Source organism: Python bivittatus, unplaced genomic scaffold (genome assembly GCF_059951505.1).
Source record: "Python bivittatus isolate LINGU-HERP-01145 unplaced genomic scaffold, Pbiv_v1 ctg000410_np1212, whole genome shotgun sequence".
Taxonomy (NCBI): Eukaryota; Metazoa; Chordata; class Lepidosauria; order Squamata; family Pythonidae; genus Python; species Python bivittatus.
Window position 1 is genome coordinate 9,447,887 of NW_028277067.1, and position 27,223 is coordinate 9,475,109.

Sequence of the window (27,223 nt, forward strand, 5' to 3'; positions counted from 1 at the left end):
TGGACATCATTTCGCTAAGGCTCTCTGTCAGCAGCTGCCTCTTTGCATTCTTCTAATCTCATGCTTGAATCATCACTGATAATATTTAGCCACCTTGTCCTCTGTCAGCCTTTTTTTCTATTGCCTTTGATTTTTCCAAGCATCAGAGACTTTTCCAATGACTTTTGTCTTCACATTACTTGTCCAAAATACTTAAGTTGTAGCTTAAGGCTTTCAGTGAGCAGCCAAGTCCTTGAGAAAGCTGTAAAAATGTTCCATAGGAGCCTTTCCATCCAAAGGCAGACTTTGCTTGTACAATACTATTACTTAATCATAATTTTTATTAACTTCTCACAGCATCTTATGACAAGAGTTTTCAAACTTTTTCAGATTGCTAAACCTGTTAGTTAAAAAAAACATTCCCAGAACATCCTGGTTGCATTTGAGTGAAATTGCCTAGGCAGTGCCTAAATCAAAAAGGAAGGAAGGAAGGAAGGAAGGAAGGAAGGAAGGAAGGAAGGAAGGAAGGAAGGAAGGAAGGAAGGAAGGAAGGAAGGAAGGAAGGAAGGAAAATAAAGTTTGCCCCTAATCTTTCATGAAACCCAATCAAGTTCTCTAGAAACCAAGGGTTCTACAGAACACAGTCTGAAAAACTCTGCCTTATGAAGCCAGAAATGGTGGGTTTTATTGTGAGATTATGTAGGAACAAGGAACAAAAGCAGATTGGGAGAATATATTCAGCCGGGAGAACATAATGCTTCAAACCATGAGCATTTGAAGAGCATGTCACTAATCAGGTTACTTCTGGAAAGTTTGGTGGGGAGAAAGACTAATTCATAAATGTATATTTCTCTTTTCAGTGCATCCCACAGGAAAGCCATGGATTTGTTCTGGGAAAATATCGTTGCCTTTGCAAGCCAGGTTTCTATGGGGGACAGAGAACTGCCACTTCCTCTTCCCACAGTTCTTCAATCAGTAAAGGCTGGTCTGGTAAATAGTGATAATGTACAGCTTTTTGTAGCAATATCACAATTTGAGCTATGGTTGTAAGTTATATAGGCCTAAATATATAGCAGTTTAAAGAGATGAAATATTAATGTCTACACAAAGGGATCACAAACACATGGAAATTGCTAACTATGGGGAGGACATGGAGGCATAGTAAGTAAAAATAAATATGTGATTGTATCAATTACATATACTTTGGAATTTTCCTGGAAAATATGAGTTTGGAAAGAAATTTAAGGGGAAAAAAAGGCAAGTGTTTATGAGAGATATTTTGGAAAACAGCTTGAGGCAGAAACAAAAGTAGTGGAAAACAGGAGTAGCAGTTTCCCAGGTCCAGATAGAGTTATGAAAGTGTCTTCTTCTTCTTCTTCTTCTTCTTCTTCTTCTTCTTCTTCTTCTTCTTCTTCTTCTTCTTCTTCTTCTTCTTCTTCTTCTTCTTCTTCTTCATTTATTTGGTTAGAACTCAAGACTACAAGTTAGCTGCTCCATAATCACTTGTCTTAAGCAGCTGCCTAATTTTTTTCTAATATGTCTAAGCTCATATTTTGGGATTTTAATTTAATGATTACTCTGAGACGGTGTACTTCATATTGTAGTTGGCAACTCTGTTGGCCTCTTTTCAATGTTTCACATTTAATTTCCTATAACTATCTTAATTTCCTGTTCCATCTTCCCTGGTCATGGGAAGACAATCTAGACCTGTTATTAAGTATATATTCAGCAGTCTTTCAAAAGACCAGTAAATCTGATGGTAAAGAAAGGGCTGCCAGCTGATTTAAACTGGGAAAGAAATGTGTCTCTAGTCCTGTCCCAAATAAGCACATTACAGATTTTCTGCTGCTTCTGCTAATGCATTTATTTGGGACAAAACCAGAGACATATTTCTTTCTCAATTTAAATCAAATGGCAATTTTGCCTACTCCAATGCCATGTGGTACAGTCTAATGGGGAGATGCTGCCAACTGTAACCACTTTCCAATTTGGGATATTTAAGAGTTGAGTGAATGAAACCCTGCACATTTGGTCAGGTTCTGGGCGCTGAATTAGGGCTGCTTGTTTCCAGCAGATTCCGCACTTGAACACGGAGCAGATAATATCTGAGGGATCAAAGGTCTGCATAAGTCTATCCAGTGCTGTGACAATGTCACTGGAAGGGGTATAACTGAACTTTTGGCCCATTTTTGGCTCTTGGGGAGGTGGGTAGGGTTTGGGATGAGAGTGGGAGATCCCTAAGAGACAAAAGTTCAGGCCCAAAACACATAAATGAAATTTGGCCAATTTGCCATTGGATTTTGGCAGTCAGTGTCAGAATTTTCTGGGGGGCAGAAAACCTAGAGGTTGCCTCCACCTGCTTTAAAAGCTAAATGTAAGGCTGGCATGATATGGTCCTCTCCAAGTGGGGAATAGCTATATTGATTGCATGCGGCTGGTGTAGATGAATGAGAATTTACCTTAGTTTGTTTTGCTAAAAGGTTGCCAAAATTCTACACATTTCTCTAAAACTAGGACAAGAACATTTTTTTAAACTTCAAATGTGAGAAAATGCAAAATAAAAGTAATATTTAACCATGAATTAAGCTCTTGTAAATGTACATTTTGGACTGGACACCATTATATCTAAATGACCAAGACAGCAGATGTCGACTCAAACCTTTTTAAATTTCATGCCTTCCTCTTAAATATGTCCATGAACATAGAAGAACATCCAGGAAGGTAATCAATAATAGTTATCAACTACTATTTTAACATATTGTTTTTCCAACCTTTTCCCCACCCCTAAGGACAAAGTGCTTCCCAGTATGGAGTGGTGGATTCTGGGAATTTGCTGCAATGCCATCCCTGTCGGGAAGGATGCACTGCCTGCATTGATGGCACACCATGTCTGATCCAGGAAGACTGGTCTCTACGGGCTGCTGTTCTTACTTTCCAGGCCTTCTGCATGCTGGCAGTTTTCTTCAGCATGTTAATTTCTTACCACTATAGGAAGAGCAAGGTACGGGCAACAGTGAGCAGTAGAACACAAACTGGGTTTATAAAATGGTGGTCCTGCTCTCCTACTTGCCATCATTTTTTGCATATGTTGAAAATTTGCACCACCTTAGACTCACCAACTTTGGTTTCAATGAGTTGCACCCCCATTTCACATTCATTTCTCTTTTCCTAGAGGATTCGGGCTTCAGGAGTTATTCTTCTGGAGACAATACTCTTTGGCTCACTCCTGCTCTATTTTCCTGTGAGTATCTGGATGGGACCCAAAGGGGTTCAGTTGTCTGAGGTATATCAACAGTACTGGACCACCAGGAAAACTGAGTATGACTTGATTTTCTACCTCAGTGGAGGTCTGGAAAAGAAAACTGGTTTTCAGTGCCCTGGCTCACAGCAAGGAGGGTGGAAAAGGGGCTGAACAAGCAGTTTAGCCTGATCTGTTGACATACTGGCCAAAAGAAGACATGTTGAGTAAGCTGAGTCAAAGGATGTGTGTTTGAAATGGCAGCCTCTGAAGGTAGAGCAGGAGGCACATGAAAGGAAAACTGAAGTCCAAGGAAAAAGGGAAGCTGAATAAGATTGGGCAGCATTTTGGAGCAGTCTAAAAAAGACTGCAGAAACTACTGGACTTCACAAACTACATTTTTAGTATAGGTATGTGGTGCCAACTAAGAGCCAGTTTGGTGTAGTGGCTAAGGCACTGGGCTTGAAACCAGGAGACTGTGAGTTCCAGTCCTGCCTTAGGTGGAAAGCTAGCAGGGTGATCTTGGGACAGTCACTTCTCTCAGCCCTAGGAAGGAGGCAATGGCAAACCACTTCTGAAAAATCTTGCAAAGAAAACTGCAGGGATTAGTCCAGGAGGCACCAATGACTTGAAGCCCCCCCCCCCCCAACACACACAAATGAGGTGCATAACCATAACATATAAGTAGGACAAGGACAAAGTTATTTAATTTCTGCTCCAAATTAAAATTAAAATATGGAGTTTGCTGAGCTGATATAAATTAGGCAAATATAACAGATTTGCATATATATCCTTCATATGCATATTTCATTTTCATCCTTGATGTCCTGGAGAGAGGCCAAATGCTAAGCAGGGGCCCAAAATTTTACTTGATCACAGGAAATCCTGGTCTGGCTTCTCTCCCTTCCAGAAATTCAGGTATTGCCAACTTACTTTTGGTCCTATTTTTGTAGCTTTCACATCTAGAAACTTGAGGAGGTTCTTTAAATGAATAAAGTCAGACCCTCAAAGGGTAGGATTCTGTTCCTTTGGCCAATTTCTGCAATTCATGGAAAATACAAATATACTCTTATGATGACTATAAACTATGAAAAAAGCAAACCTTAATGTTCATAAACATTATGCTTATGAAAAAAAAACAATGGGGATTATCAGAATAATCTGCTTTGCGTGCTAGGTCCTGGGACATCTGGCTAGTCAACAGCTCAAGGACAGAAAGCTGAGTTTTGAGGCTCGATTCATACATTACATTAGTCTAGTTTATAGTGCAAACCCAGAGAATTCAATTAAATCAATCAAACATGGTCAGTTAACTTAGAGACAGCGTATTGGGCAAAGGCAGTGTGATTCAGACCCAAGACTGAATTTAAGCTTCTCTTTTCTTCCCTTCCCCAATTCATTTGGCCCCTCTGTGCATGAAGCTGTAGAATCACATACGTGAGGTGGATGGCTATATAAATTTAATAAATAAATCAGTAAATACAGCCTCCATTCCTCCTCCTGGCAGCCTTCCCAAGGGCCTTGAACTGTACAATGTGCTAATTCTAACTTTCTTATATTTGACCTGGGATTCCTTGGCAAGGGCTACTAGGATATATCATCGATGTAAACGTTGGATTCACCAATACATAAACAGAATTGCTGAGGGCAATTTCCAGTTTCTGTAATCGTGGCTTCTGATGAATGACTGGATGGAAAAGCATACGGACCTTTGTCTGTATGCATGCACACAATACCTTTTTGAGGAAAGAAACCTGGTCTACGCATCACCTTTTTTGCCTTTCCTTCTCATGCAGGTCTTTATCTTGTACTTCAAGCCAAGTATCTTTCGCTGCATTGTCCTGCGATGGGTGCGCGTGCTGGGTTTTGCCATTGTTTATGGAACAATCACTCTTAAACTATATAGGTGAGACTATTTCATGAAGTTGGATGAAACAGAGGGATTGAACCTTGGACTTATTTTCTTAAGTCTCTGATTAGAATGAATACTGGCAGCTGAATCCCTCTTTTATTCAATCCCTCTAAATCCAGTGATCCATTTAATCCAGTACACTGGCCCCACGTTGCTCAGAGAAGTGCCAGAAAACCTCCTCAGATAAATTATATTATATACTTACCCTGATTTGATACCATTTTAACTGTCTTGTCTTTCCCAGGGCCTCCTGGCAATTGTAATTTCCTGTGAAGAAGTCATCATTATTAAGTCAATTAAAAAAATGCATATAAATCCCAATCAGGACCCATTTTTTTCTTCTGTGTCCTGAGCCCAATTTTTTTCTCTCAAGCTTTGCAAACCTTCTGAATGATATGAAGTTGAATGTTGGTTTAATACTCACAGTTTTTAAGTATCTGAAGCTTTTAAACATGAAATGTCCATCATTTATTTACTGCAATTTTTAGTCTTTTTCTGCAAAATCTGTTTACTTCAATTTTCTTTATTAATATGCTTTTCCACGAGAAAGATTCACAGTGGTCTCTACATTAATCAAAAGACTATTAAAAAAAAGAAGAGCCAAAATTAAAGAACAGTTAGTGGGCGAGAGAAAAGGGGGGAAAAATGCTCTATTAATTGTTAACATTCAAAGGCAACCCTGCAGTAACTAAACCAACCACCAGTAGCAATGTATTGCTGAAACTATTTAGAGACGCTTAACTGCATAAGTCCCCCAATTCTTTCATGTACCTGAACACAGTAAATCATTCTTGGCTCCTTTGGCAAAGAAACAATGAAAATGGTTATCTTCTTCGTGGTCAGGTCACTTTTATTTTCCTGTCCCACAGGGTGTTAAAGGTCTTTCTGTCTCACACGGCTCAGCGAGTCCCTTACATGACCAGTGGGCAAGTGCTGAAGAAACTGGCATCGATCCTGCTGTTGGTCTTTTGGTTTTTGGCCGCATGGACAGTGGGGATGCTGGAGAATATAGAGAAAAACATACCGCTGGTAATCCGTTCACAGACCCCCAGGGGCCTCCAGTTTTACATCTGTGATCAGGATCGATGGGATTACATGATGGCTGTGGGTGAGGACCAGAACCTCTCACCTCCCAATCTGGTGCTTTGCCATGTCACAGGAAAGGGGAAAGATGGGGCTTTGATCGCATGGTTGCAGCTGCCATCTGGTTGTTCTACATCCTTAAACCTGGTTTTTACATTGCACTGTCTCTATTGCATATTTTTCTTTTCTTCATCCTTACAGCCTCAGTCTTCCCCTTTCCTAAACTCATCACCCATTGATTCTGGCACTTACTTCTACTTCTCAGAACAAGCACTCTGCCAAACTTTACTACTAACTCTGATGTCATTGTTCTTTCCTAAATATTCTCTCAACCTTGAATAATTATTCTCTTCCATCTTTCCACATTTACCCTATCTGTTCCATTCCTTTCTTTCCCTTCCATCCTCCATAATGCCTGCTTTGTTTTCAACATTTCGTTTCTATTATTTCTATTAATACAAGAAAGTAGCAATACATATCCTCAGCTTTGAGTTGCCACCAAGATGATTATGAGTAGGTATGAGATTGCAAACATTAGCAGAAGAACAGAAGAATTTGTTCATGCTTCAGTGGAATAGAATTTGCCAGTAACTATTTAAACTTGTTCTAGTATATGAAACTCCATATGATACATTAAATGGGAGTATTGTACCTCTGGATATGCAACCAAGTGTTCCTTCTCAGAACTTTGTCAAGCTCCAACCATTTGAGGTCAGAAATGAGTCAGCTAATGGAATGAGGGGAAATGGCTTCCAACCAGGTTTTGAATATGATTCCACCTCCCTCCCTCCCTCCCTCCCTCCCTTTTTCTCTTTCTTTCTTTCTTTCTTTCTTTCTTTCTTTCTTTCTTTCTTTCTTTCTTTTTCTTTCTTTTTCTTTCTTTCTTTCTTTCCCCTTCCTTCCTTCCTTCCTTCCTTCCTTCCTTCCTTCCTTCCTTCCTTCCTTTCCTCCTCCTCCTCCTTTTCTTATTTAATAAGCCATCTAGAGGGGTGGGATAAGAATACAGAAAAGTGTGGCAAGAATATTACCACATCTCTGCTTATCTTTGTATGTCTTCCTGTCTAGCTGAGATGCTATTCTTGTTTTGGGGAAGTTTTCTCTGCTATGCTACCCGAACAGTCCCTTCTGCTTACCATGAGCCTCGCTACATGTGCATTGCTCTCCACAATGAGCTGATAACCTCTACTGCTTTTCATGTCATTAGGTAAGAGAAAAGTGCCTTTTTCGAAGGGCAGATTCATGGCATTTATGTTTTGAGAATCTGGCATTATTTGATTCCTAGGAGCTATGTGGATGAACTGTGACCATAAAAGTCCTTGATACTGAAGTTGTCTCTACCAAAAGATAATTAGATATCCTTAGCCAAGAACTAAGCAAGCTCCATCTGTAACCAGAGTGATAAAAATATCTGTTTACCTTGTAGGGGGTTGCATTTTTATTATAGCAAATGAAAGAACAGAAAAAAGAATGTATATAGCACTTTTAACAATGTAATAAAACATCAGTTTTAATACAAATAGGAAGAACACAGAAAACAGTTTGAAAATTATATCATAAACAAAACAGAAATTGTTGTGGAAAACCACATGAAAAACCTCCTTAATGTTCAAAAAAAGCAACAGTAAAAACTGCTGGATTCTGTCTATTTGGATAAGAACAGAACTTCTTTATCTGAGCACTCACCAGAATAGTATACTGTTATAGAACTCACATGGAAATGCATAAAGAAAAAATAAAATGGAGCAATAAAATACAACCACTTAGAGTGGTAGAAATATTTAAGGTTAAACTACTGAATTATTAAACTATTTTTGCAAAGATGTAAAAAACATAATTATAAAATAAACTATAAAATAAACTATGTGCATGTATACACATACACACACACACACACACTTTATATACTATATATTGTAAACTAATTTAGATAACGTTGCCAAATTACACTGTTTCTAGTTAGACTGAAAATAATTGTCTACTTTTACTATCTCTGTCCTAATGATACAAGCTCTGAAACAGAATTTGGCAATGTTAAAAGCAACGTCTTTTAATGGCTTGCAAGAAGAAATGAAAAGTAGAATTTGTCTTGTCTGCCAAGGAACTTACTCAGTGTTAAATTCAGTTGACAAATGTTGTCATATAATCAGCAGTAGAGCAGCACGTGCCCCACATGGCCAACTGCTCCCAGATGACAGGGACAAAGTCTCTCTATAAAGTGAATAAGCTGGCATGTAAAAAAGGAAGGGGTTTTTGATCATGCAGTTGCAACTGCCATATTGACTTTTTTGACCTCACCTGGAGATATCCCTGTACATTGGCATCTTCCTTCTAGGCAGCATGTTAAAATGTGGTAAGGTAAAGGTTCTATAATATTTTGCAGTAGCAAGATTATATTTAGCTGGGACAAAAGATTTACTTAGATTCCCCTTCTCAATGCAAGGGGTCTCTTAGCATTCTTTGTCTATAAACTGATATCCATTTTTTGCTATTGGGCTACATTTTTTGCTTTGGGAGAACCCAGAGAATGTAGGTTGGTTGTAGATAGACCAGTATTTGTCCTTTTTCCTCTAAAGTTTTCTTCCAAGTTGAGTAAAAGATGTCTTACAGTGTCAGTGGGGCTAAACCCTTGGGGAATTTCAGCCAGTAGGGATCTTACTCATCCAAAATGGGGCTTCTGCTGAACTGTGATCTGCCTTCAATTGAAGAGTGGCATTGGGGGAACACCAAGATTCAGCTCAGGAACTTAGAATGAACTGCTTCCAAAAGGGAAAAGTCCTTGTAGACACATGTTTGTTCAATGTGCAGATTCCTTACCCTAAAAATCCTAATTGCAGAGGGGACACACATTCTGGAAAAAGAACCTGAGGATCATGTCCACAGAGAAAGAACATTAATTAAAAATCTGATATTTTAAGAATCTTGATGACTGTGATGGAATATATCTACAAAGAGGAGGGTGATGTATTGGATAGCAACAGACAGCAAAGCTATCAAGAAGGAGGGGGTGCAGACCTGGAAGTAGACAAAAGACAACACAGTCCGCAGGGGGAGCGTGGGGAGCATAAGAGGTTCAGGATAGCCACTCCCTAGAATCTCCCAAGGTATATCCACTAATTGCAGTAATATAGATTTAGTCTGGCAAGATTCTGTCTATAAGGTGTAAACAAATAAAGGAACTTAACTCAACTGGATTGTTTCACCTTTGTTCTTGGGCTGGGGCTGACAATGACCCTGTATAAATTCAGCCTGCTATGTACACTAATCAGAAGAACTAGCTGTAAAGTATGGGCTAAAGTACAAGTTCATCTGAAAAAGTTTCATCATATAACACCAATAAAAGAAAAGATCAAAACTAGGACTGTGCACACTTCAAAAATTGTTGGAAGGAATACTTCAGATCACACTGGAGCATGAGCATAGCACTTCTTTAAAGCAACCACATCTTTTTCACATCTTCCATACAAGGCTTGGGGGGGGGAGCTGGCTGCTTAAATGAGCTGACTCATTAAAGCAACCATGTCTTTTTTCAGGGTTATATAAAAGCCCTAATCTAAACCTCACCCTTTTGAATAATTTGAAGCAGGTAATGCCCTAATAAAAACCAGTATGTTTTTGTATCAATCATTTAGAAAACAACCAGGGCCAGGAGCCTTTCCCAGTTTCATAATTTATAACATTATTATTATTATTATTATTATTATTATTATTATTATTATTATTATGGGATTAATAAAAACATTCAAAGATACTTGAAAGTCTGGATGAATGTGGGGAAAACAAATCTAATAGCCAATAGTGAAGAGATTAGCAATGTTAAAATTATAATAACCCTCTTACTAGAACAATAATAATTTGACTAGCATTAAATGTTATGGCTGTATATTATACCAAAGGTAGTGATGTAACTGAGTAGGGCTATATAATGCTTTGGATAGTATTGCAAAAAGGTGCTTTGACACCTTCACTGGTGCCTATAGTATCTGTTTGCAGCTGTTTCCAGGTGGGATTGCATAGGAAAAGATCCAGCTGCTTTAAATATCTGAAGACAGATGCTCCAAAGCACCATATTACATTTGAATCCAAAGTGCTAAACCACTCTATAACTGAGTCCCTGTAAATATAAATTTAAATGTAAAAAAGAGCGACCATTTCCTGTTCCACTTCCTTATTAAAATCTTTATGATTCACCAAACGTACATTCAAGGATCATTTGAAAGATGTGTTTAGATTTTTATGAACTTGCTAACATGGTCTGATTGAGTAATAGCACCTGCTTCATGCTTTTACTTTTGATAGCAAGGAAAGAGATATCTGAAAACAATCTAAATGAGAACAATTTTATGTACAGAAGAAAGGAAGGCTCATTCACCCTGAGAAGGAATAATAGAACACCAAATAGCCACTAAATTAAATGTTAAGGTGGTTATATTTAGGAGTGCTAGATGTTTAAGTATTTTAAGTCTTTAAAAATGCTCTTCCTATCTACTGTTCTTTCTTCAATCATCAGAAAAGATGTTATCAAAATTGCAGTGTGTTTTGCTTGTTCAGAATTACCATTTATGTACAACCCATCGCCCAAGTTTTCTGTAAAACATTATTTTCTCTAGGCACAATATGAATCTTCCCCCCCGCCCCCCGCCTCCGCCCATCTTTTTTCAGTCCCTTCAGTTTTTAACTTGGCTAAGCTGATTTTGAAGAAGACATAACAGATAGAGAAGCTGTTTTTCAAATGCTTATTGTCAGACTGGGTGCACTCCTAACGCAGCTGCTAAGGTTGTAAAGATTGTAACAGTCCTGCATGTGACGTGCTTAACTAAAGACTAAATGCTAAATCGTATCAAGACAAGCAGTAAAATTAAGGGTGGTAATTATGTATGCTTTTACCATTTTTAAAAAATCTAGTCTGTCATCACTCTGACAAGGAATATATCTACTGTTTCACTAATTCTTCCAACCATCTTCTTTCTCCAATGCACCTCACTCTACCTTCTCCATTTCTATCTTCAGGTTTTTAATGGTTCCTTCCTTGCATCCTGACTGGACTCTGCTACTGTTTTTCATTCATACTCATGTCACCACCACAATGACTCTTGCACTTATTTTCATCCCAAAGGTAGGAACTGAAAGAATCTTTACAAAAAAGTAAGCAAAAAGGTTCTTTTCTCTCTCTTCCACCCCCAGAATTGAACCAGTAGTCAGGCTTAAGATATCATAACATTGTGTTCGTGATTTTTTTTTATATATATAATGTCAGGTTTGGTACCATTCACTTTCAGTTTTCTATTTTGCCTTTGTTTTATAGAATATACTTTTCAGGGACATAAATCCAGAGGTCTAAGAATGTGTGGCATATTTGCTGTGCAAAACTTGAATGGCATATATTGGGGGAGGGGCTATTATTTATTTATTTAGATTTATTTGGCTGCCCAACCTATTGTGAACCACCCTCCCCATTAATATCAACAAAAACAAAGCAAAAAATCAACATACCAGCAGCATACTTTCAGGATCCCTCAATGCACAGACCACCTCCTGAAGATGGGTGGCATATGGGATTGATCTTGGGAGACAGAAGGAAGAGCCACAGCCTAGGCAATGTTCCAATAAACAAAATCTGAGTCCAAAGGTTGGGTGGGGTGGAGAAAAAGGGACCCTCCCTAGTTCTGGGGAGAGTAAAAGTAAGGGAGGGGAGAGCTAATTTCAGACTTGCAAGCTTCTGTTACTATAACCTTACAATAGTGTTAGTATTCATGGTCAATGCTTCTTGTCTGAACTACTTCAAAGGGCTGATATCTCATCTATCATCCTGGCCATTCTAGGAGAAAACTAAGGTTTTAAAGCCATCCTGCAGACTAACAGAGTTCGGGCCAACTGAATTTAAGGGGAGATCATTCTAAAGGACAGGTGCCTCCTAAGTCCCATCTGATAATGTTGCTTCCAGAAAGAAACCTGGAACATGCTCATCCTGCTAGAGCATGTGGGATGGGCAGAAATAATTTGAGACAGATTATTGTTATTGTTAAGTGAGGCATTCAGCACAGAGCTACCATTTAAAATGGGAAGTGCAATATACAGGCATAATAAATTGTATATTCCCAGCCAAAATGAGTACCAAAGATTTTAAGGTAAGAAGCAGAACAAAATGCAAGTGGGTACCCTCAAATTACATTAGACTCCAACTCTTTTATTCCCAACCAACATGGCCAAAGGGAGTTCAAGCCCAATGCTTAGGTGCTTCAGGCTCTAATAGGCAGGATTCACACATTATGCTAATCCATAATAGAGTTTCTTGACATAGCTTGATATTATGAAACCAGCCATTGTGGCTTGTAGACCATATTTGGTGGCTTTGCATTTTGTGTGAACCTATGGCAAAGCCATAGCAGAAGTTGGCCTCAACTTTACTGTATTGCTTCTCTGCATTAGGGACAGGTCAGAGATCTAAACTAACATTCCCCATTATCTTTTCCTCAACATCCTCTCTTCTGTGTTCTTCCACACAGTTCCTGCATGCAGGGTCACCCTTGCGGGAAGAAATTGCTGCCGAGGTGTATGAGGATGAATTGGACATGAGGCGTTCAGGATCCTTCTTGAACAGCAGCATCACCTCGGCGTGGAGTGAGCACAGCCTTGACCCCGATGACATTCGGGTGGGTGGAACACTCAGGACCTTCTTTTGACGCTAGCTATGCCAGAAACAGTGCAGAGTAAGAGATGCCTTTTGCAGTCTTTCTCCTGAAGCAAATCAACATCAAACAAAAAAGCTCCTCCTTCACTGCCCTAAATAAATGCTAGTTGCAAAAGGGTGGTGTCAGAAAACGACAGACACGGGTTCGGTTATCCAGTAGACAGAAGTTTTTATTGGGCACGTTTGCAAAGGTGGGTCCCTCCCGCAGCAATGGAGGAACCCCGAAGCAAGGTCTGACAGGTTTTTATACCCCCTATCTGTCCTCCCCCTCCTACGAGGGCTTGGCTCACAATCTCACCTTTTTTACCGCCCCGGAGCGCCGCTAATTAACCGCAAAACCGCAGACATTCCACTTTCCGAATCCAATCAGCGCAATACACATTCCAATCCCCACTTGACCCGACAGCCGCCCCCTGCCGTTTCTCTTCACTCTGGTGCGAACGTGCCTCTTGCCTGCAGTCTTTCCTCCCTCCTGCCGTCCCTCTCCACTCTGGTGCGAGTGTGCCTTCTGCCCATCCTCCCTCCTGCCGTCCCCCCAAGGCTGCCCCATGGTGCACAGCGCTCTCCCCTAGCAAACATGGTTCGTTTGAGGCCCTCACTTCTCCCTGCCTTCTCACAATCCCCCTTTTTCTTTTCACGCCTCTGTTGGGCCTCAAACCTGGCTAACAGGATTGCTCCCTCGTCCCGGACCCGGGGCTTCACACACTGGGACAGGTAATTCCCACAAGCAGGGAGGCATTGCATTAAGCAACATACTAGGACCAGTAAGGCAATGAAGCCAATGGCTAGTACAGAAAGTTGTTTTAACCAAGCAAAGTTAGGTAACCAACTAGTGAGCCACGACCAATTCCATCCCTCTGGATCCTTGGATATGCGAGAGGCTAAGGTCTTCAACTTGGCTAGTTTTGCTTCAATATAATTCTCATTGTTGGTTAGGTTAAAGCAACAAAGACCTTGAAAAGATTCACAGCCTTGTCCTGCCCTTAATAGGAGATAGTCTATAGCTATCCGATTTTGAATGACCGCCCTCCTGATCTCAGTGACTTCTTCAGTGAGGGCTGCAATGAGAGAGGATGTAAGGTTGACACTTTTAGCCAGGAGGCAGGCCACCTTCCTTAGGTCCAGATAAGTTCTTCCGCTTAGTGCAGGAACCCCTACTAAGGAGAGGGCCAGAGCCATGGCTTCTGTTTTGGACAAGAGTGTCACATCACTCTCACAATCAGATGGCAGCTCCCTTTTTCTTTTTCTTTTGATGGGTGCGCTTGCATTGGAGGCAGGGCATATAGAGAGGTCAGGCGCCCTATGGCACAAGGGCCCCCTGAACTATAGGCTGGAACATAGGTGTAAGCTTCATGTCCACATAACAAAAAGAAACCTTTAGGTAGGTATAGAGGGGTTGAGGCGTAAGGGATATTATAGACCCCTCCACAAGTGAAAGCAGGACCTTTTGAGGGCAATGGGGGGTACGGTTCTGGGTATTGTTGAAATATACACATTGAGTTGCATTGGTTATCCCCAAGAGATTTAGAGCCATTTGCCTTTGATTAGTCCAGGGTCTTGGTATGGGAGAAGACCCAAAATGATAGAACATCCCCCCCCCCCACGGGGATCATCAGCTGTCTGTGCCAATTCTACGCCTTTATGTTGGTCATCTCCTCCCCTGCCTTAGTTCAGTTCCTTTTAAGTTTTACTTTGAGTCCGTCTCCCGGTTGGGCAGTCCATGGTCGGGGGTCGGGAGCTCGCTTAACCCGATGGTAGTGGGTCCAACCCCCCTGTCAGGTCCGAACCGCTGATTCAGTTGTCAGGAGAACTTGGTATGGTCCCTCCCAAGACGGCTTCAGCTTCTCATCCTTCCACGTCTTTATCAGGACCCAATCCTCTGGCTTGTGGGGGTGTTGGTCTTTCAGCAAGGGGGCCGTTGAGCGAGGAGTCCCTGTTTTCTTAGAGACAAGAGAGATTGTGACAGTACCAAGAGATACTTTCTCAGGAAGGCATCCTTTAGCTCGGGGATAGGCTCTCCCATTGGAGCCAGGAAAGGTCTTCCCATCATCAGCTCGAATGGGGAGACCCCCACATCCTTGCGAGGGGCTGTCCGCATTCGAAGCAGGGCAACCGGAAGTGTCTTTGTCCAAGGTAGCCCTGTTTCCAATCCCAGTTTGGTGAGATGTTGCTTCAACACCCCGTTGGCCCTTCCCACTTTCCCACTGGAGTCAGGATGCCAAGGGGTGTGGAGTTCCCATCGAACCCCCAGGCTCCAGTACCACGGCTTTACAGTGTCTATCAAAGCCTGCACCCCCCAGTGAGACCCTTCGTGCAGTTTCTCCACGATCCCCCTCATGTCAGCACGGCTCACTACTGGGGTCCCCTCAATTGTAACCCAATGACCTGCTTCCTCCCTGCAACCTTCCCTTTCCAGCAGCTGTGAGTAAACCCCGTTCCAGCCAAATTTTCCCGAAAGTGTGCACTACTCCCCAGGCGTATCGCAAGTCTGTGTAGACGGTGAGGGACACTCCCTTTCCCAACTCTAGTGCCCGTTTCAAAGCGTGCACTTCACACAGCTGAGCCGACCAGTCCGCTGGTAGTGCCCCCTTCTCTATTGTCTCTCCCTCCACCGTCACTATCGCATATCCTGACTTCCTTTGTCCCTGCTCTACTCGGCTAGACCCATCCACAAACCAGACCTCACCCTCCTCCAGCGGGACCTCCTGCAGGTCCTCCCGGGTCTTTGTTTGCAGCTGCAACAGGGTGGAGCACTCGTGCTCCGCCGGCTCCCATTCTTTCCGCTCCCCCGCAAGAAACTCCGCTGGGTTCAAATTCCTGTCTGTTCCTACCACCACATCAGGACTTATCCGGAGAACTGTCTCATATTTCAACATCCTTCCTTCTGTCATCCAAGCAGCCGCCTGCTGACTAAGCACACTTAAGATCTGATGGGTTGAATGGACAATCACGGGGCTCCCAAAAGTGAGTTTTTTCCCTTCTGTCACTAGCACAGCAGCGGCAGCCACTGCCTGCACACAAGTCGGCCATCCCCTCACCACTGGTTCTAGGGCTTTGCTCAGGAAGGCCACTGGTTGATATTTCCCAGCCCGTCTCTGAGTCAGCACTCCAATGGCAGTTCCCCCATGGGCTGTAACGTATAGGTGAAAGGGGGGGCCAAGTTCGGTAGAGCCAGAGCCGGGGCCGTCACCAGGCTCCTTCGTAATTCTCCCCACTTCTCTGTGTCCCCGTCTGTCCATTCTACCCTGTCAGATGATCCTTTCAACTTCTCATACAGAAACTGAGCCTTGCTCATGTACTCATCTATCCATAGCCGGCAATATCCTACTAGACCCAGAAACCGCCGCACCTCCGTTTTAGTATGAGGGGGCTTCAACTGCATTATCCCCTGTATCCGAGAAGGATCAATCAACTTCTCGCCCTTCCGGAGTACATGTTCTAAATACTTGACCTCCCTTTCCACAAATTGGACCTTCCCTTTTGACACCTTCAATCCTTCCTCAGCCAACCAGTTCAATAAAGCCACTGAGTCTTCTCTCACCTTTACTTCCTTCTCTCCAGACACCAACAAATCATCCACATACTGCAGCACCCGAGAACCCCCAGGGGCCCGGAACCCCTGGAGTTTCTCTTCCAATGCCTGTCCAAACAAGAGGGGGCTCTCGGTGTACCTCTGGGGCAGCACCGTCCATCTCAGTTGTTGCTTCAGCCCACGCCTCCCATCCCGGGACAGCGGGTATTGGGCTTGCCGCAAACCCGTCACCCCTGGTTTCAAGGGGATGCTAATTGGGGCGATGCGAAACCGACCCGCCCCCCCCCTCCCCTGCCCATACCTCAGGGTTCACAACCTCCACGTCCACCTCTCGCAACAAACACATCCTTTCTGCCTGTTCCACATTCCACAGCTCCACTACTAGACTACCCATTAGATCCCTTCCCAGCAAGTTCACTCTCGCCTGTGGGATCAGTAACACATCTGCAGTTACCTCCTTCCCATTCCACTCCAGTCTCACTCCCTCCAGTACATCTGCCTTGACCGGAGAGCCTCCCACCCCCATCACCGATACCGACGTGCCCCGGGATTTCGCAATCCCTGGGATCGGTTGGCACAGCAATGTTCGAGAGGCTCCGGTGTCCATGAGGAACTGCTGTTCCTCGCCAGTGGGACCCACCGTGATGTTTACCAAGGGTTCCCCGTGGGTCCCGGTTGGGGAACCATGACCCCCCTAGTCGTACAGGGGGAAACTCCTCTCATGTTCTCCCGATGTTCAGCATTATTGGGATCCCAATTTGGGTCTGCCAGAGGGAATTTAGTATCTGCGGCCGGGGCATTTGGGACATTTGCATTCCTTTGCTCCCAAGCCCCGAGCGCAGCTCGCCAAATCTGGCCCCTCTCTTCTGGCGTATAGAGGTGGGCTAAAATGTAATTCAGTTCCCCCAGGAGTATTCCACCGGGCCGAGAAAAAGTTCCAATTGTTCGGCGGCGGTATGGGCGTTCTCTTGCATACGAGGGAGGGTCTTTTTTTTTAATTCCCTCAACTCACTGGGTTTGATGGGAACCGTTACGTAACTGGTGACAGTCACCCCCTGTGCGTTCGTTCTGTTCGGGACTTCCCGGACGGGGAAGGCACTGGCCGACCTTAGAATAAAGGGCAAGTTCTGAATGTCTTGGTTCAGCTGGTCCAGCTCTTTCCGCAGCCCGGGATAGGGTGGGGGCGCCGGAGGGGGAGCGGTAGGAAGAGGAGGAGGAGGAGGAGGTGGCGGCCCCCATTGAGGTCCAGTCAGCCAGAGGTCCTCCTCATCTTCCTGTTCTTTTTGGACAAAAATTTTGGCTAACTTGGGTCGAGGCCCCTCCCAATGAACATGGAACCAGACTTCCACATAGGGTTCCTGTGTTAACATTTTATGCTCCACAATGTAGTTTTTTTTTTTTTAGTTGGGTCACCCAGTAATTACTGGGGATTCCAAGAGTATCCCAATGGTAGGGGAATTCGGGGTCCACTAGTGGATATTTTGGCCATTCTTTAGTGCACAAAGTTATCATGGTCGGTTTTTCCAGACCCCTGGTGAATGGACACAACCAGGGTGTCTCCTATTGTTGCAACAATTGTCCTAATGGAGAATCCGTGGGGATTCCCCCTACTGCGTTTTTCCCACTGGCCCCTGGCCTTACACTCTTACTCTGCGCCTTACCCATCCTTCCTGACTACGTTTCCCACCTTACAGAAGGTCCCGGACTCTTCTGTCCCCTTGCGGCGTCCAACGCCTCGTAACCACGCTAATCTCCCCGAGATTATGGGTAGGCTGTACTCACCAGACTTCCCGGAGGTCCCCTCGTCGGCCGACTTCCTCTTTACTTCTGTCTGACTGGCGATTGGAGTCCCGTCCTGGACCCGACTCCGGGGAAAACGGGAGACACCTCAACGGGGTGTTACGGCCGATTACTCACCGGTTCCCCACAGTCCGGTCCACGTCGAGGACTCCTGGCTGGCTCGCCAATTTTGTCAGAAAACGACAGACACGGGTTCGGTTATCCAGTAGACAGAAGTTTTTATTGGGCACGTTTGCAAAGGTGGGTCCCTCCCGCAGCAATGGAGGAACCCCGAAGCAAGGTCTGACAGGTTTTTATACCCCCTATCTGTCCTCCCCCTCCTACGAGGGCTTGGCTCACAATCTCACGTTTTTTACCGCCCCGAAGCGCTGCTAATTAACCGCAAAACCGCAGACATTCCACTTTCCGAATCCAATCAGCGCAATACACATTCCAATCCCCACTTGACCCGACAGCCGCCCCCTGCCGTTTCTCTTCACTCTGGAGCGAACGTGCCTCTTGCCTGCAGTCTTTCCTCCCTCCTGCCGTCCCTCTCCACTCTGGTGCGAGTGTGCCTTCTGCCCATCCTCCCTCCTGCCGTCCCCCCAAGGCTGCCCCATGGTGCACAGCGCTCTCCCCTAGCAAACATGGTTCGTTTGAGGCCCTCACTTCTCCCTGCCTTCTCACAGTGGGAAGGTGATTATGCAATACGTTTGAGGTTCCTGTCTCTCCTTGGGGGTTTGGCTATAGGTGGGAATAGAGGTGATGAGGAATGGTGGGGTGGGGGAGAGAGGTTGAACTCCTGCTAAACTGAAATAAGCCCTTTCCTTTCCTGGGGCAGACAAAGAGCATTTCACCCTTTCTTTCAGGGCTACTTCCTGCTCTGAATCACATACAGTCTGAATGCTGTTGCTGATGTGAGCTACAAACTGCCAGCACTCATCTTCTTCATTTTCACACCCCCAAATCAACTAAGCCTCTTCTCAGTTTTGCACTTTGTAAAACTGCACATTATCATCTATCTCTTGACCAATCTATCTATCTATCTTGCAAATTTAAATAATTGTGGGTGACTAACAAGCCTAAAAACAGGAACATACGTATGGAAACAAGACAAAAAACAGTAAAAGAAGGCAGGTAAAAAATCTGTCTTTCAAAGTAAAAAAATGCAAATCAGGTTCTGCTAATCTCCTCATCTTAGGGCCTGAGAGAAGAACCAAGTTTTTAAGGTGTCCCAAAAGGCCAACAGGGTCAAGGCTGCCAAAATTAAGTGGGGCAGTTTGTTCCACAAGGCAAGCACTGCAACAGAGAAGGGACCCTGCAGGATCTGGTAGAATGGGCAGAAACCTTTGGAGACAGGCGGTCCCTCAAATATCTTGGCCCCATGCCATGTAGGGTTTATAGGTGATAACCAGCATCTTAAATTGCACCCAGAAGCCTACTAGAAACTAGTGCAGCTCACAAAGTAGTAGTGCATGGTCATATCATCTACAATTTCAAAATGCCCTTCAAGGCAACCCCATGTAAAGTGCATTGCAATAGTCTAAGTGGGAAATGATTAAGAATGAATGAATCTCCCAGTCCAGGAATGGATGCAACTGGGATTACAACTTTGTACAAAGGCCTTCTTGCCATGACTGCCATCTGCTTCTTGAGCAGGAGCTGTGAGTCCAGGAGGACCCCCAGATTGTGCAACAACTCAGTCTAGGGGAGTGTAAGGCCATCCGGAATTAACAAATGGAAACTGTCCAGATCTGGGGGGAGGGACTAAAACCCGCAGCCACTTGGTCTTGCTAGGGTTGAGTTGAAGCTTGGCCCTCCCTGTCTAGACCCTCACAGCCCCCAGGCTCTGAGAAAGAATCTCAATGTCATGGCTTGAGCATTCCAAGGCAGAGAGATGCATAATTGAGTATCACCATCATTTTAATGATATGTGACCTCATGCCAACATATGACCTACCCAGCACTTCATGTAGAAGTTAAATAGATATGGGGACAGAGCTTAGGCCTGCAAATCAGGGGCCTAGGGCTATATCTCTCCCCCCTACACACACATACACCAACTAGAACTGGCCTCAGAGGAAGGAGGAGAACCATCAGAAAAGTGCCCCCCCCACTTCCAGCCCCCTGAGTCAGTGCAGCAGGATATTATCCAAAGCCACTGAGAGATCAAGAAGGTCCAGGATAGAGGAGCCAACCCCATCCCTGGCCCACCAGAGGTCATGCACAATCATACCAGATACTTGAACAAAGCTGCTCCATCACAGAAGACATCTGTCCCACCAATCTTTTTTTCTCAACCACTACAGGTAGTTCTCGACTTACGACTATTTGTTTAACGACTGTTCAAAGTTACAATGGTGCTGAAAAAGTGACTTACAGCTGTCCTCACACTTACAACCATCACAGCATTCCTGCAGCCACATGATCAAAATTTGGGCACTTGGCAACTGGCATGTATTTACAACAGTTGCAGCATCCCAGGGCCACATGATCACCATTTGCAACCTTCCCAGGGGGTATCAACAGCAAAGTCAATGGGGGAAGCTGGATTCACCTAATGACTGGTGATTTGCTTAACAACCATAGCCAAAAAAAGGTCATAAAATTGGGTGTGACTCACTTAATGACCACATTGCTTAGCGATAGACGTTCTGGTCCCATTTGTGGTCATAAGTCGAGGACTACCTGTACTTTCCATCTAAAAAAAGGCCTTGTAGAAGCAGCAGCATGGAGTAGTAGATTCATGGCAGGAATATTCCATTTAATCCAGGAATAAAGAGCCATCCTAAGAATACAGATTAAGCAATTGAAAAAGATACTTTAGTAAACCCAATCATGTTGTCATTCCATCCAGAGGACACAATTCATTATTGTTATACTTTTGATTGAAAAGGTGTTTTATTTTTCTTCTGTTATCTGTGCTCCCCTGCCCTTTACCGTATTTCCCCCTCTCCCTACACATAACATGTAGGATGAATTGAAAAAGCTTTATACACAGCTGGAAGTTCACAAGACCAAGAAGATGCTGGTAAACAACCCTCATCTTCAGAAGAAGAGAAGTTCAAAGAGGGGCTTAGGCCACACTCTGATGAAACGTATCACAGAGTTACCTGAGTCTATATCCCGCCAGTGCAGCAAGGAGGAGAAAGATGGGTCTATCAGTGGAAGAAGACAAAGTCATTCTGAGTCCTACAAGCAACAAGGCTCAGGCTCTGGAAATTTGAGTATGAAATTGAAAGAGGACTTCTCTTCCAAGCACAAGGTGGCCTTCCAAGCACAAGGTGGGATTCCACTGAAGAAATCCCATAGTACCTATGACTATAGGAGGGATGTCAAGGGGAACAGTGTACTAACCAGACATGACAGTGGCAAAGAAGCTTCTTTGTTGGACTCACTTATGAGGAAAAAACTAGCCAAGAAAACCTCAGAGAAATCTGACAATTACTCTGTTGATTCAGCCACTCCAGTATACAAGTCAGCCAGTACTCACAACCTGTTAGCAGATAAGAAATCTCTGCACCCCAAGCACTCCCCTCTGCAGAAATCTCTCAGTGTTGCCAGCAATGCAAAAGAAAATGCCTCACTGCTAACTAGCACAGCCTATTTAGAAAATATCCGTAAACTTTCCCAAGAGAAAGACACAAAAGCAGCAGTGGAAGATACCATGACAGAAAGTAAGGTCTCTAGACATGCTGAATCCTGTGATGTAGCCTCAGAAATAGTGGTGAAACAGCTCCAGATAGAGAACACAGCAAAAAAAATTGAGAGACACCTTCTAGAAGGTGGCAGCTCTAGCAAGCACATTATGCGCCCATGGGAGGCTGTGACAGCCCCATCAACACCATTAGAAAGCAGAGCTGAGAGGCATGTAACATCTGCCCCCATCAGGAGCGTCAGCATCAACATTTCTGATTTGCCTGGGAGAAGACACCATGCCATTAAGAGGGCACCACCTGAACCTCCCATCAGGCAGCAAAGTTTGATTCACAACCTTGAAAGGAAATATATAGCTCCTTGGGATATTTATGATCAAAAGCGACATCCTGCTCAGTCTCCTCAAAAGGAACCCCAAAATATTCCAGTGCTAGTTAACATATGTCTAAGGAAAACAGAAGAGTATTCTCCATTAAAAACTGAAATGGAAAAGACTATGCATGGAGAAGATAGCGTGCCACCTTCTTCTCCAGCGGGACTAACTAGGCTAGCCTCCATTGCTGCAGAAGTCTGCCCTTGGGAGGTTATGGAAATGCCCATTCCAAGCAAGAAAGATGTAGAGGTGAGTGATTCAGATAATCAAAACAGCTCTCTTGAGAAACAATCCCAAAGCCTCATTCCCAAGAGCTCCATAAAAAGCTTAGGTATGGCCATTAAAGCATTCAACCGTTCAAAGATAAAGAGAAGCATAAGTTCAGCAAAGAACAGTGAGGGCAGTGAAGCCAAAAATGAGAAAGACATCAGTGGAAAACCCAAGTTGGCAGAAACAGCTTTAATGTCTACTGAAGGATCATCAAAGCAAGAAGTACCCTCTAGGAATCCTGGAGATAGCAGGGCAAGGCCAATCAGCAAACAAGCAGCTATCTGCCCTTGGGATGAGGAAGAAGAGGCTTGTCCTAGCTCAGAGAAGAATAATCTAAACAGAGCCCTTGAGTTGTGCCCTTGGGAGATGAACCAAGATGTCCAGGACAGAGTGAGCAACCTAGCAGCAACAGCTTTCAAAAGTGCTGAGGAGATCTCCCCTATCAGATTGGAAAAGACCAAGAACCAGTGGGTATCTCTGTGTCCCAGAGAGGCAACAGAAGATCAAAACAGAGAGAATAAAACTTCTAACATCTTGTTAATGATTTCAGAGACAGACAAGAAAGCTGATATTTGTCCCTGGGAAATGGCAAATGCCATATCCAGCAACAAAAGTGACACAAAATCCTGGAAAATCAGTGGTGCCTTGCCACATGATGAGACAATAAAAAAAAACAAAAGGAAGCCTTCTGATGAATACAGAAAAGAGAGGTCTTTAAGAGAGGCTCTTTCACCTGAAACTCTAGAGAAGGCGTGTGGTCAGCACGATCCTTGGGATACTAAGGAACCATTTTTAGGAGCAGAGTCTAAAAAAAGCCTAGATTTATCCAACATTGACCAAAAGAAACCTAGATGTATTGGTAATACTGAGAAAGAAGTTAGTCCTTCAAAAACTGAACCAGCAGAAGAACGTCCCTGTGAAGTGGCTTCATGCCCTCTGGAAAAGGTTAAAAGAGAACCTTCCAAAGATGTTATATGGAAAGCATCAAATCCTCTGAAAACACCTGAAGATAACATATGGCATGATTCGATCTGTCCTTTGAAAGGTACAGAATTGGAGGATGCTTTGCAAAAGACAACTGCAAAATGTTTAGATCTGAGTAATATCTACTCAGAGATGTCAGACAGTTCTCAGAGGAAAATGGCAGGGATAGCTCCTTGGGAAACACAAGAACCAAATCTCAAAACAGCAGTATGTCCCTGGGAAAATAAAGATCCCTCAACATCAGAAAGAGAACTTAAGGAGAATGTAAGTGGAGTCTCCAGAGAGGAGAAAAAGGGAACTAAAGAAGTAGCATTTGCAAAAGGAAACAATCAGAATAGGGAATCTATCTGTCCATGGGAGAGCATGGTCAGTGAAGATTTATTGGTCAAGCCTACATCCAAGAACCTTTGTCTGTCCAAATTCAACTCAGAGAACTCAGAAAGCCTGGAAAACCGAAAGGCAACAGTTTGCCCCTGGGAAGCTGAAAGCATTGAAGTTGCCATTAAAGCAGAAATCTGCCCCTGGGAAACATTGGTACCTTCAAATAAAAGAGCTTCCAATCAGGATACAGAAGGAGCAATGAAAAGGACTGTAGCCATTGTGTCTAAGCCTCCAGAAAAGGCATGTAGCTCACAAGAGACAAGCAGTCCTTGGGAAATCCTGAACACTGATGAACTGTCATGTGAGTCAAATGTTAAAAGTCTAAACTCCCCCAAAACTGGCAGTACAGAGGGCTTCTTAGCAGAAGTGTGTCCTTGGGAAAATAGGGATAGTCATGAGACTATCTTACAGAATGAAACAGGCCCTTCTAAAATAATAGAGAAGGTAAGCAATCTCCAGGAATCTGTCTGCCCATGGGACAGTGTTGATCCCAGCATGCTCTCCAAAATCCCTTCAAGGAACTTTGATAGCACAGAGAGCTTAAAGGCAGAAGTCTGTCCTTGGGAAGTGGCCACAGAAAACGCTTCCAAAGTGGATGATGGCTGCAAAAGTACTTCCCCAGTGAGTTTGTCTAAAGTGATTGAAAAACTGAGCAACTTACAGGAAGACCTCTGTCCATGGGACAGCACGGGGCTTCAGCAACCTTCAGCAAGATCTGGTGACCAAAGTCCAGCTCTCTGCAAAACTAGCTTAAAGAAATCTGATAGCATTGAAAGTCTAAGGACAGATGTTTGTCCATGGGAAACCTCAGAAGAGGTGAAAATATGTCCATGGACAGAAGCCATGGCCTCATTAAAAACCAGAAAACTAAAACAAGTCCCAAGTGTGCTTTGCAAAGAAAAGGAAGGCAATGCACTAAAAAGTCCAAATTCCAAGAACGTTTGGGGAGAAATAGCATTTAAAAAAATAAAGAAATCAAAAAGCCATCAAGGATCTATTTTTCCTTCGGGAAGTATGGGTACTGATAAGTCACCTGCAAAAAGCACCCAAAGCCTAGATCTGTTGCAAATTAGTTCTAAGAAAACTGGAAGTGTTGAGAGTCTAAAGGCAGAGATTTGTCCATGGGAATACCAGAAGCTTCAGACAGATGTTAAGACTGAAATAGGCCCTTGGACTGCAGCTAAAGGACCACCAGCTGAAAGTACCTTTATAAAGGAGTCAGAACAGGTTTCCAATGATAAAGCAGATACCAAAACTTTAATGAGGCAGATGAAGAGACAAGAGGAAGTAAGCAGCTCACGAGAGTCTATTTGTCCTTGGGAGAGCTCGGAACAAGTAAGCAGCCAAAGGCCAGCATTGCCCGAAGATGGCTTGAAGAAATCAGAGAATGCGGAAAGCTCAAAAGCAAAGGTGTGTCCTTGGGAAGTGGAAGAAGAACAATCCAGTGGCAAGGCTGAAATATGCCTCATGGAAACAGCACCTACATCTAGCAATGATGGGATATTAAGACAGGATGTCAGTGGAGTTTCAAAAGGCAAAACACTGACAAGTCCAAGCTTAAAGAAAGTCTGGGTAGGAATGGGAGCTAAAAAATTCAAGTCCCATAGCCAGCAAGGTTCAGTTTCTTCCCAGAAAAATACTGACATACTCACAGTAAAACCCAGTCATAAAAGTTTAGATCTGTCCATAAAACTGGACAATGCTGAAAGCCTAAAAACAGAATTCTGTCCATGGAAAATGCAGGAAGCTGGAGCTACCATGAAGGCTGAAGTATGTCCCTGGGAAGGCACTGAGGCTCCACTTGAGAAGGGGACATCAAGTAGGGTCATGGGTTGGACTTCCAAAGGGAATGTGAAAACAGGTTCAAGAAACCCTACAAAAACACCAGAAGCTCTGGAGGAAACTAGCAATTCTCAACAGTCTAACTTCCAATGGGAGAGTACAGATGCTGCAAATGTCATGGTAACCAGTACTTCTTCACAGAAGTTTGATGGCACAGAAAACATAAAGATGGAGATTTCCCCTCAAGAAGCCAATCAATCAGAGGCATCCAATGAGGGAGAGATTTGTCCATGGGAAGCAGGAACAGAGGTATCAACAAACACTGGGAAAAGAGCGCAAAGCAAGCAGCAGAGTTTGGCTGGGCACAAGACTTTGTGCCGCAGTCTTCCAAGGGCACAGCCAGAAGGTATAAACAAGATCCTTTCATCAGAAAGCAAGGAAGACACTTCCATGGACAACATCTTCCCTTGGGAAGCAGAGGAAGATTCTACACTGATCAGAAAAGGCTCTGCAAAAATCAGCAAAAAGGTCTCAGAAGCCTGCCTAGGAGAGGCAGAAGAAGCCAGTTCAATGCCTGATGTGGTGGCCCAAAGCAAAACAGAGCTGAAGCCAGAGGCTCAGGAAGCAGAAGATCCTAGCAGAGTCACATCAGGTATCTGTCCTTGGGATTGTGACTGAATGGACAAAACTAAGAACTTGCTTAGATACTCTGAGAAAAGCTTCTGGATGCAAAATGGTTTAAAATAAACCCACTTTCTAGATTTAAAAAAAAGGAAACATCTACACAGTAGAGTACTAACTGTGGTGATAATGCTCACTATATACTGTTAAGGAAAATATACTGTAATGTTTGGATGATAAAGCTGTGGCCAGACAGGTGGACTGCTATTACCCCAAAAAAGTTGTACATTTCTGCCTTTGGTTGAAGAATACCCAAAGTTACCTGTGAAAATCTACATGTTGTTCTTTGTACACAAACATATAATATACAGATCCCATTGTGTGTTCTTTCAGCCACTGCAGACCATGCACACCAAATGTCTGTGAACAATACCATCTGAGTAACAATTCTACTCACAGTGAAAAGCATCCAGTGAAAATAGGCTTTAAACAAGGATGAACAGGGGATTATTTGAGAAGGACACTTGCATACATCAGTGGTTATTGCATACATTAATGGATAATGGTATTAACCATAATCAAGAGAGAGTAATTATTTTTTTGGTTTGCAAAATGTTACCTACTGGTTCATTATTTACTTAAAAGACCTTTAACTAACCTTCTAGGATACGCTGGCTTTACAGGGTGGTTTGCAGGTTTAATAAAATATGGAAATAAATTGCACACAGAGCAAAATACACACAGAGTAGCTAATTTTACTCATGTACCAAATGCAGACTGAAAGCGCTGACTTCAGGGACTTTTTAAAAAGTCAAGAGTGATGATGTGATACCTGGGAACTGCCTAGGCCAGTGTTGTCCAAACTTGGCCACTTTAAGATGAGTGGACTTCAACTCCCAGAATTCCCCAGCCAGCCATGCTGGCTGGGGAATTCTGGGAGTTGA

At 43.5% G+C, this 27,223-nt stretch overlaps 1 protein-coding gene across 1 annotated transcript in view; it reads left to right on the forward strand.

Annotated features, from left to right (window-relative positions):
• Positions 1–27,104, forward strand: part of GPR179 (G protein-coupled receptor 179) — a 44,640-nt gene extending 17,536 nt beyond the window's left edge. The window contains exons 3-11 of the mRNA XM_088143466.1: positions 840–969; positions 2,769–2,980; positions 3,152–3,220; positions 5,014–5,123; positions 5,999–6,237; positions 7,278–7,416; positions 11,220–11,325; positions 12,716–12,862; positions 21,186–27,104. Of these exons, the coding sequence (XP_087999592.1) occupies positions 840–969; positions 2,769–2,980; positions 3,152–3,220; positions 5,014–5,123; positions 5,999–6,237; positions 7,278–7,416; positions 11,220–11,325; positions 12,716–12,862; positions 21,186–26,336 (6,303 nt within the window). The 3' untranslated portion in view covers positions 26,337–27,104. The remainder of the gene's footprint in view (positions 1–839; positions 970–2,768; positions 2,981–3,151; positions 3,221–5,013; positions 5,124–5,998; positions 6,238–7,277; positions 7,417–11,219; positions 11,326–12,715; positions 12,863–21,185) is intronic.
• The last annotated feature ends 119 nt before the right edge of the window (positions 27,105–27,223 follow it).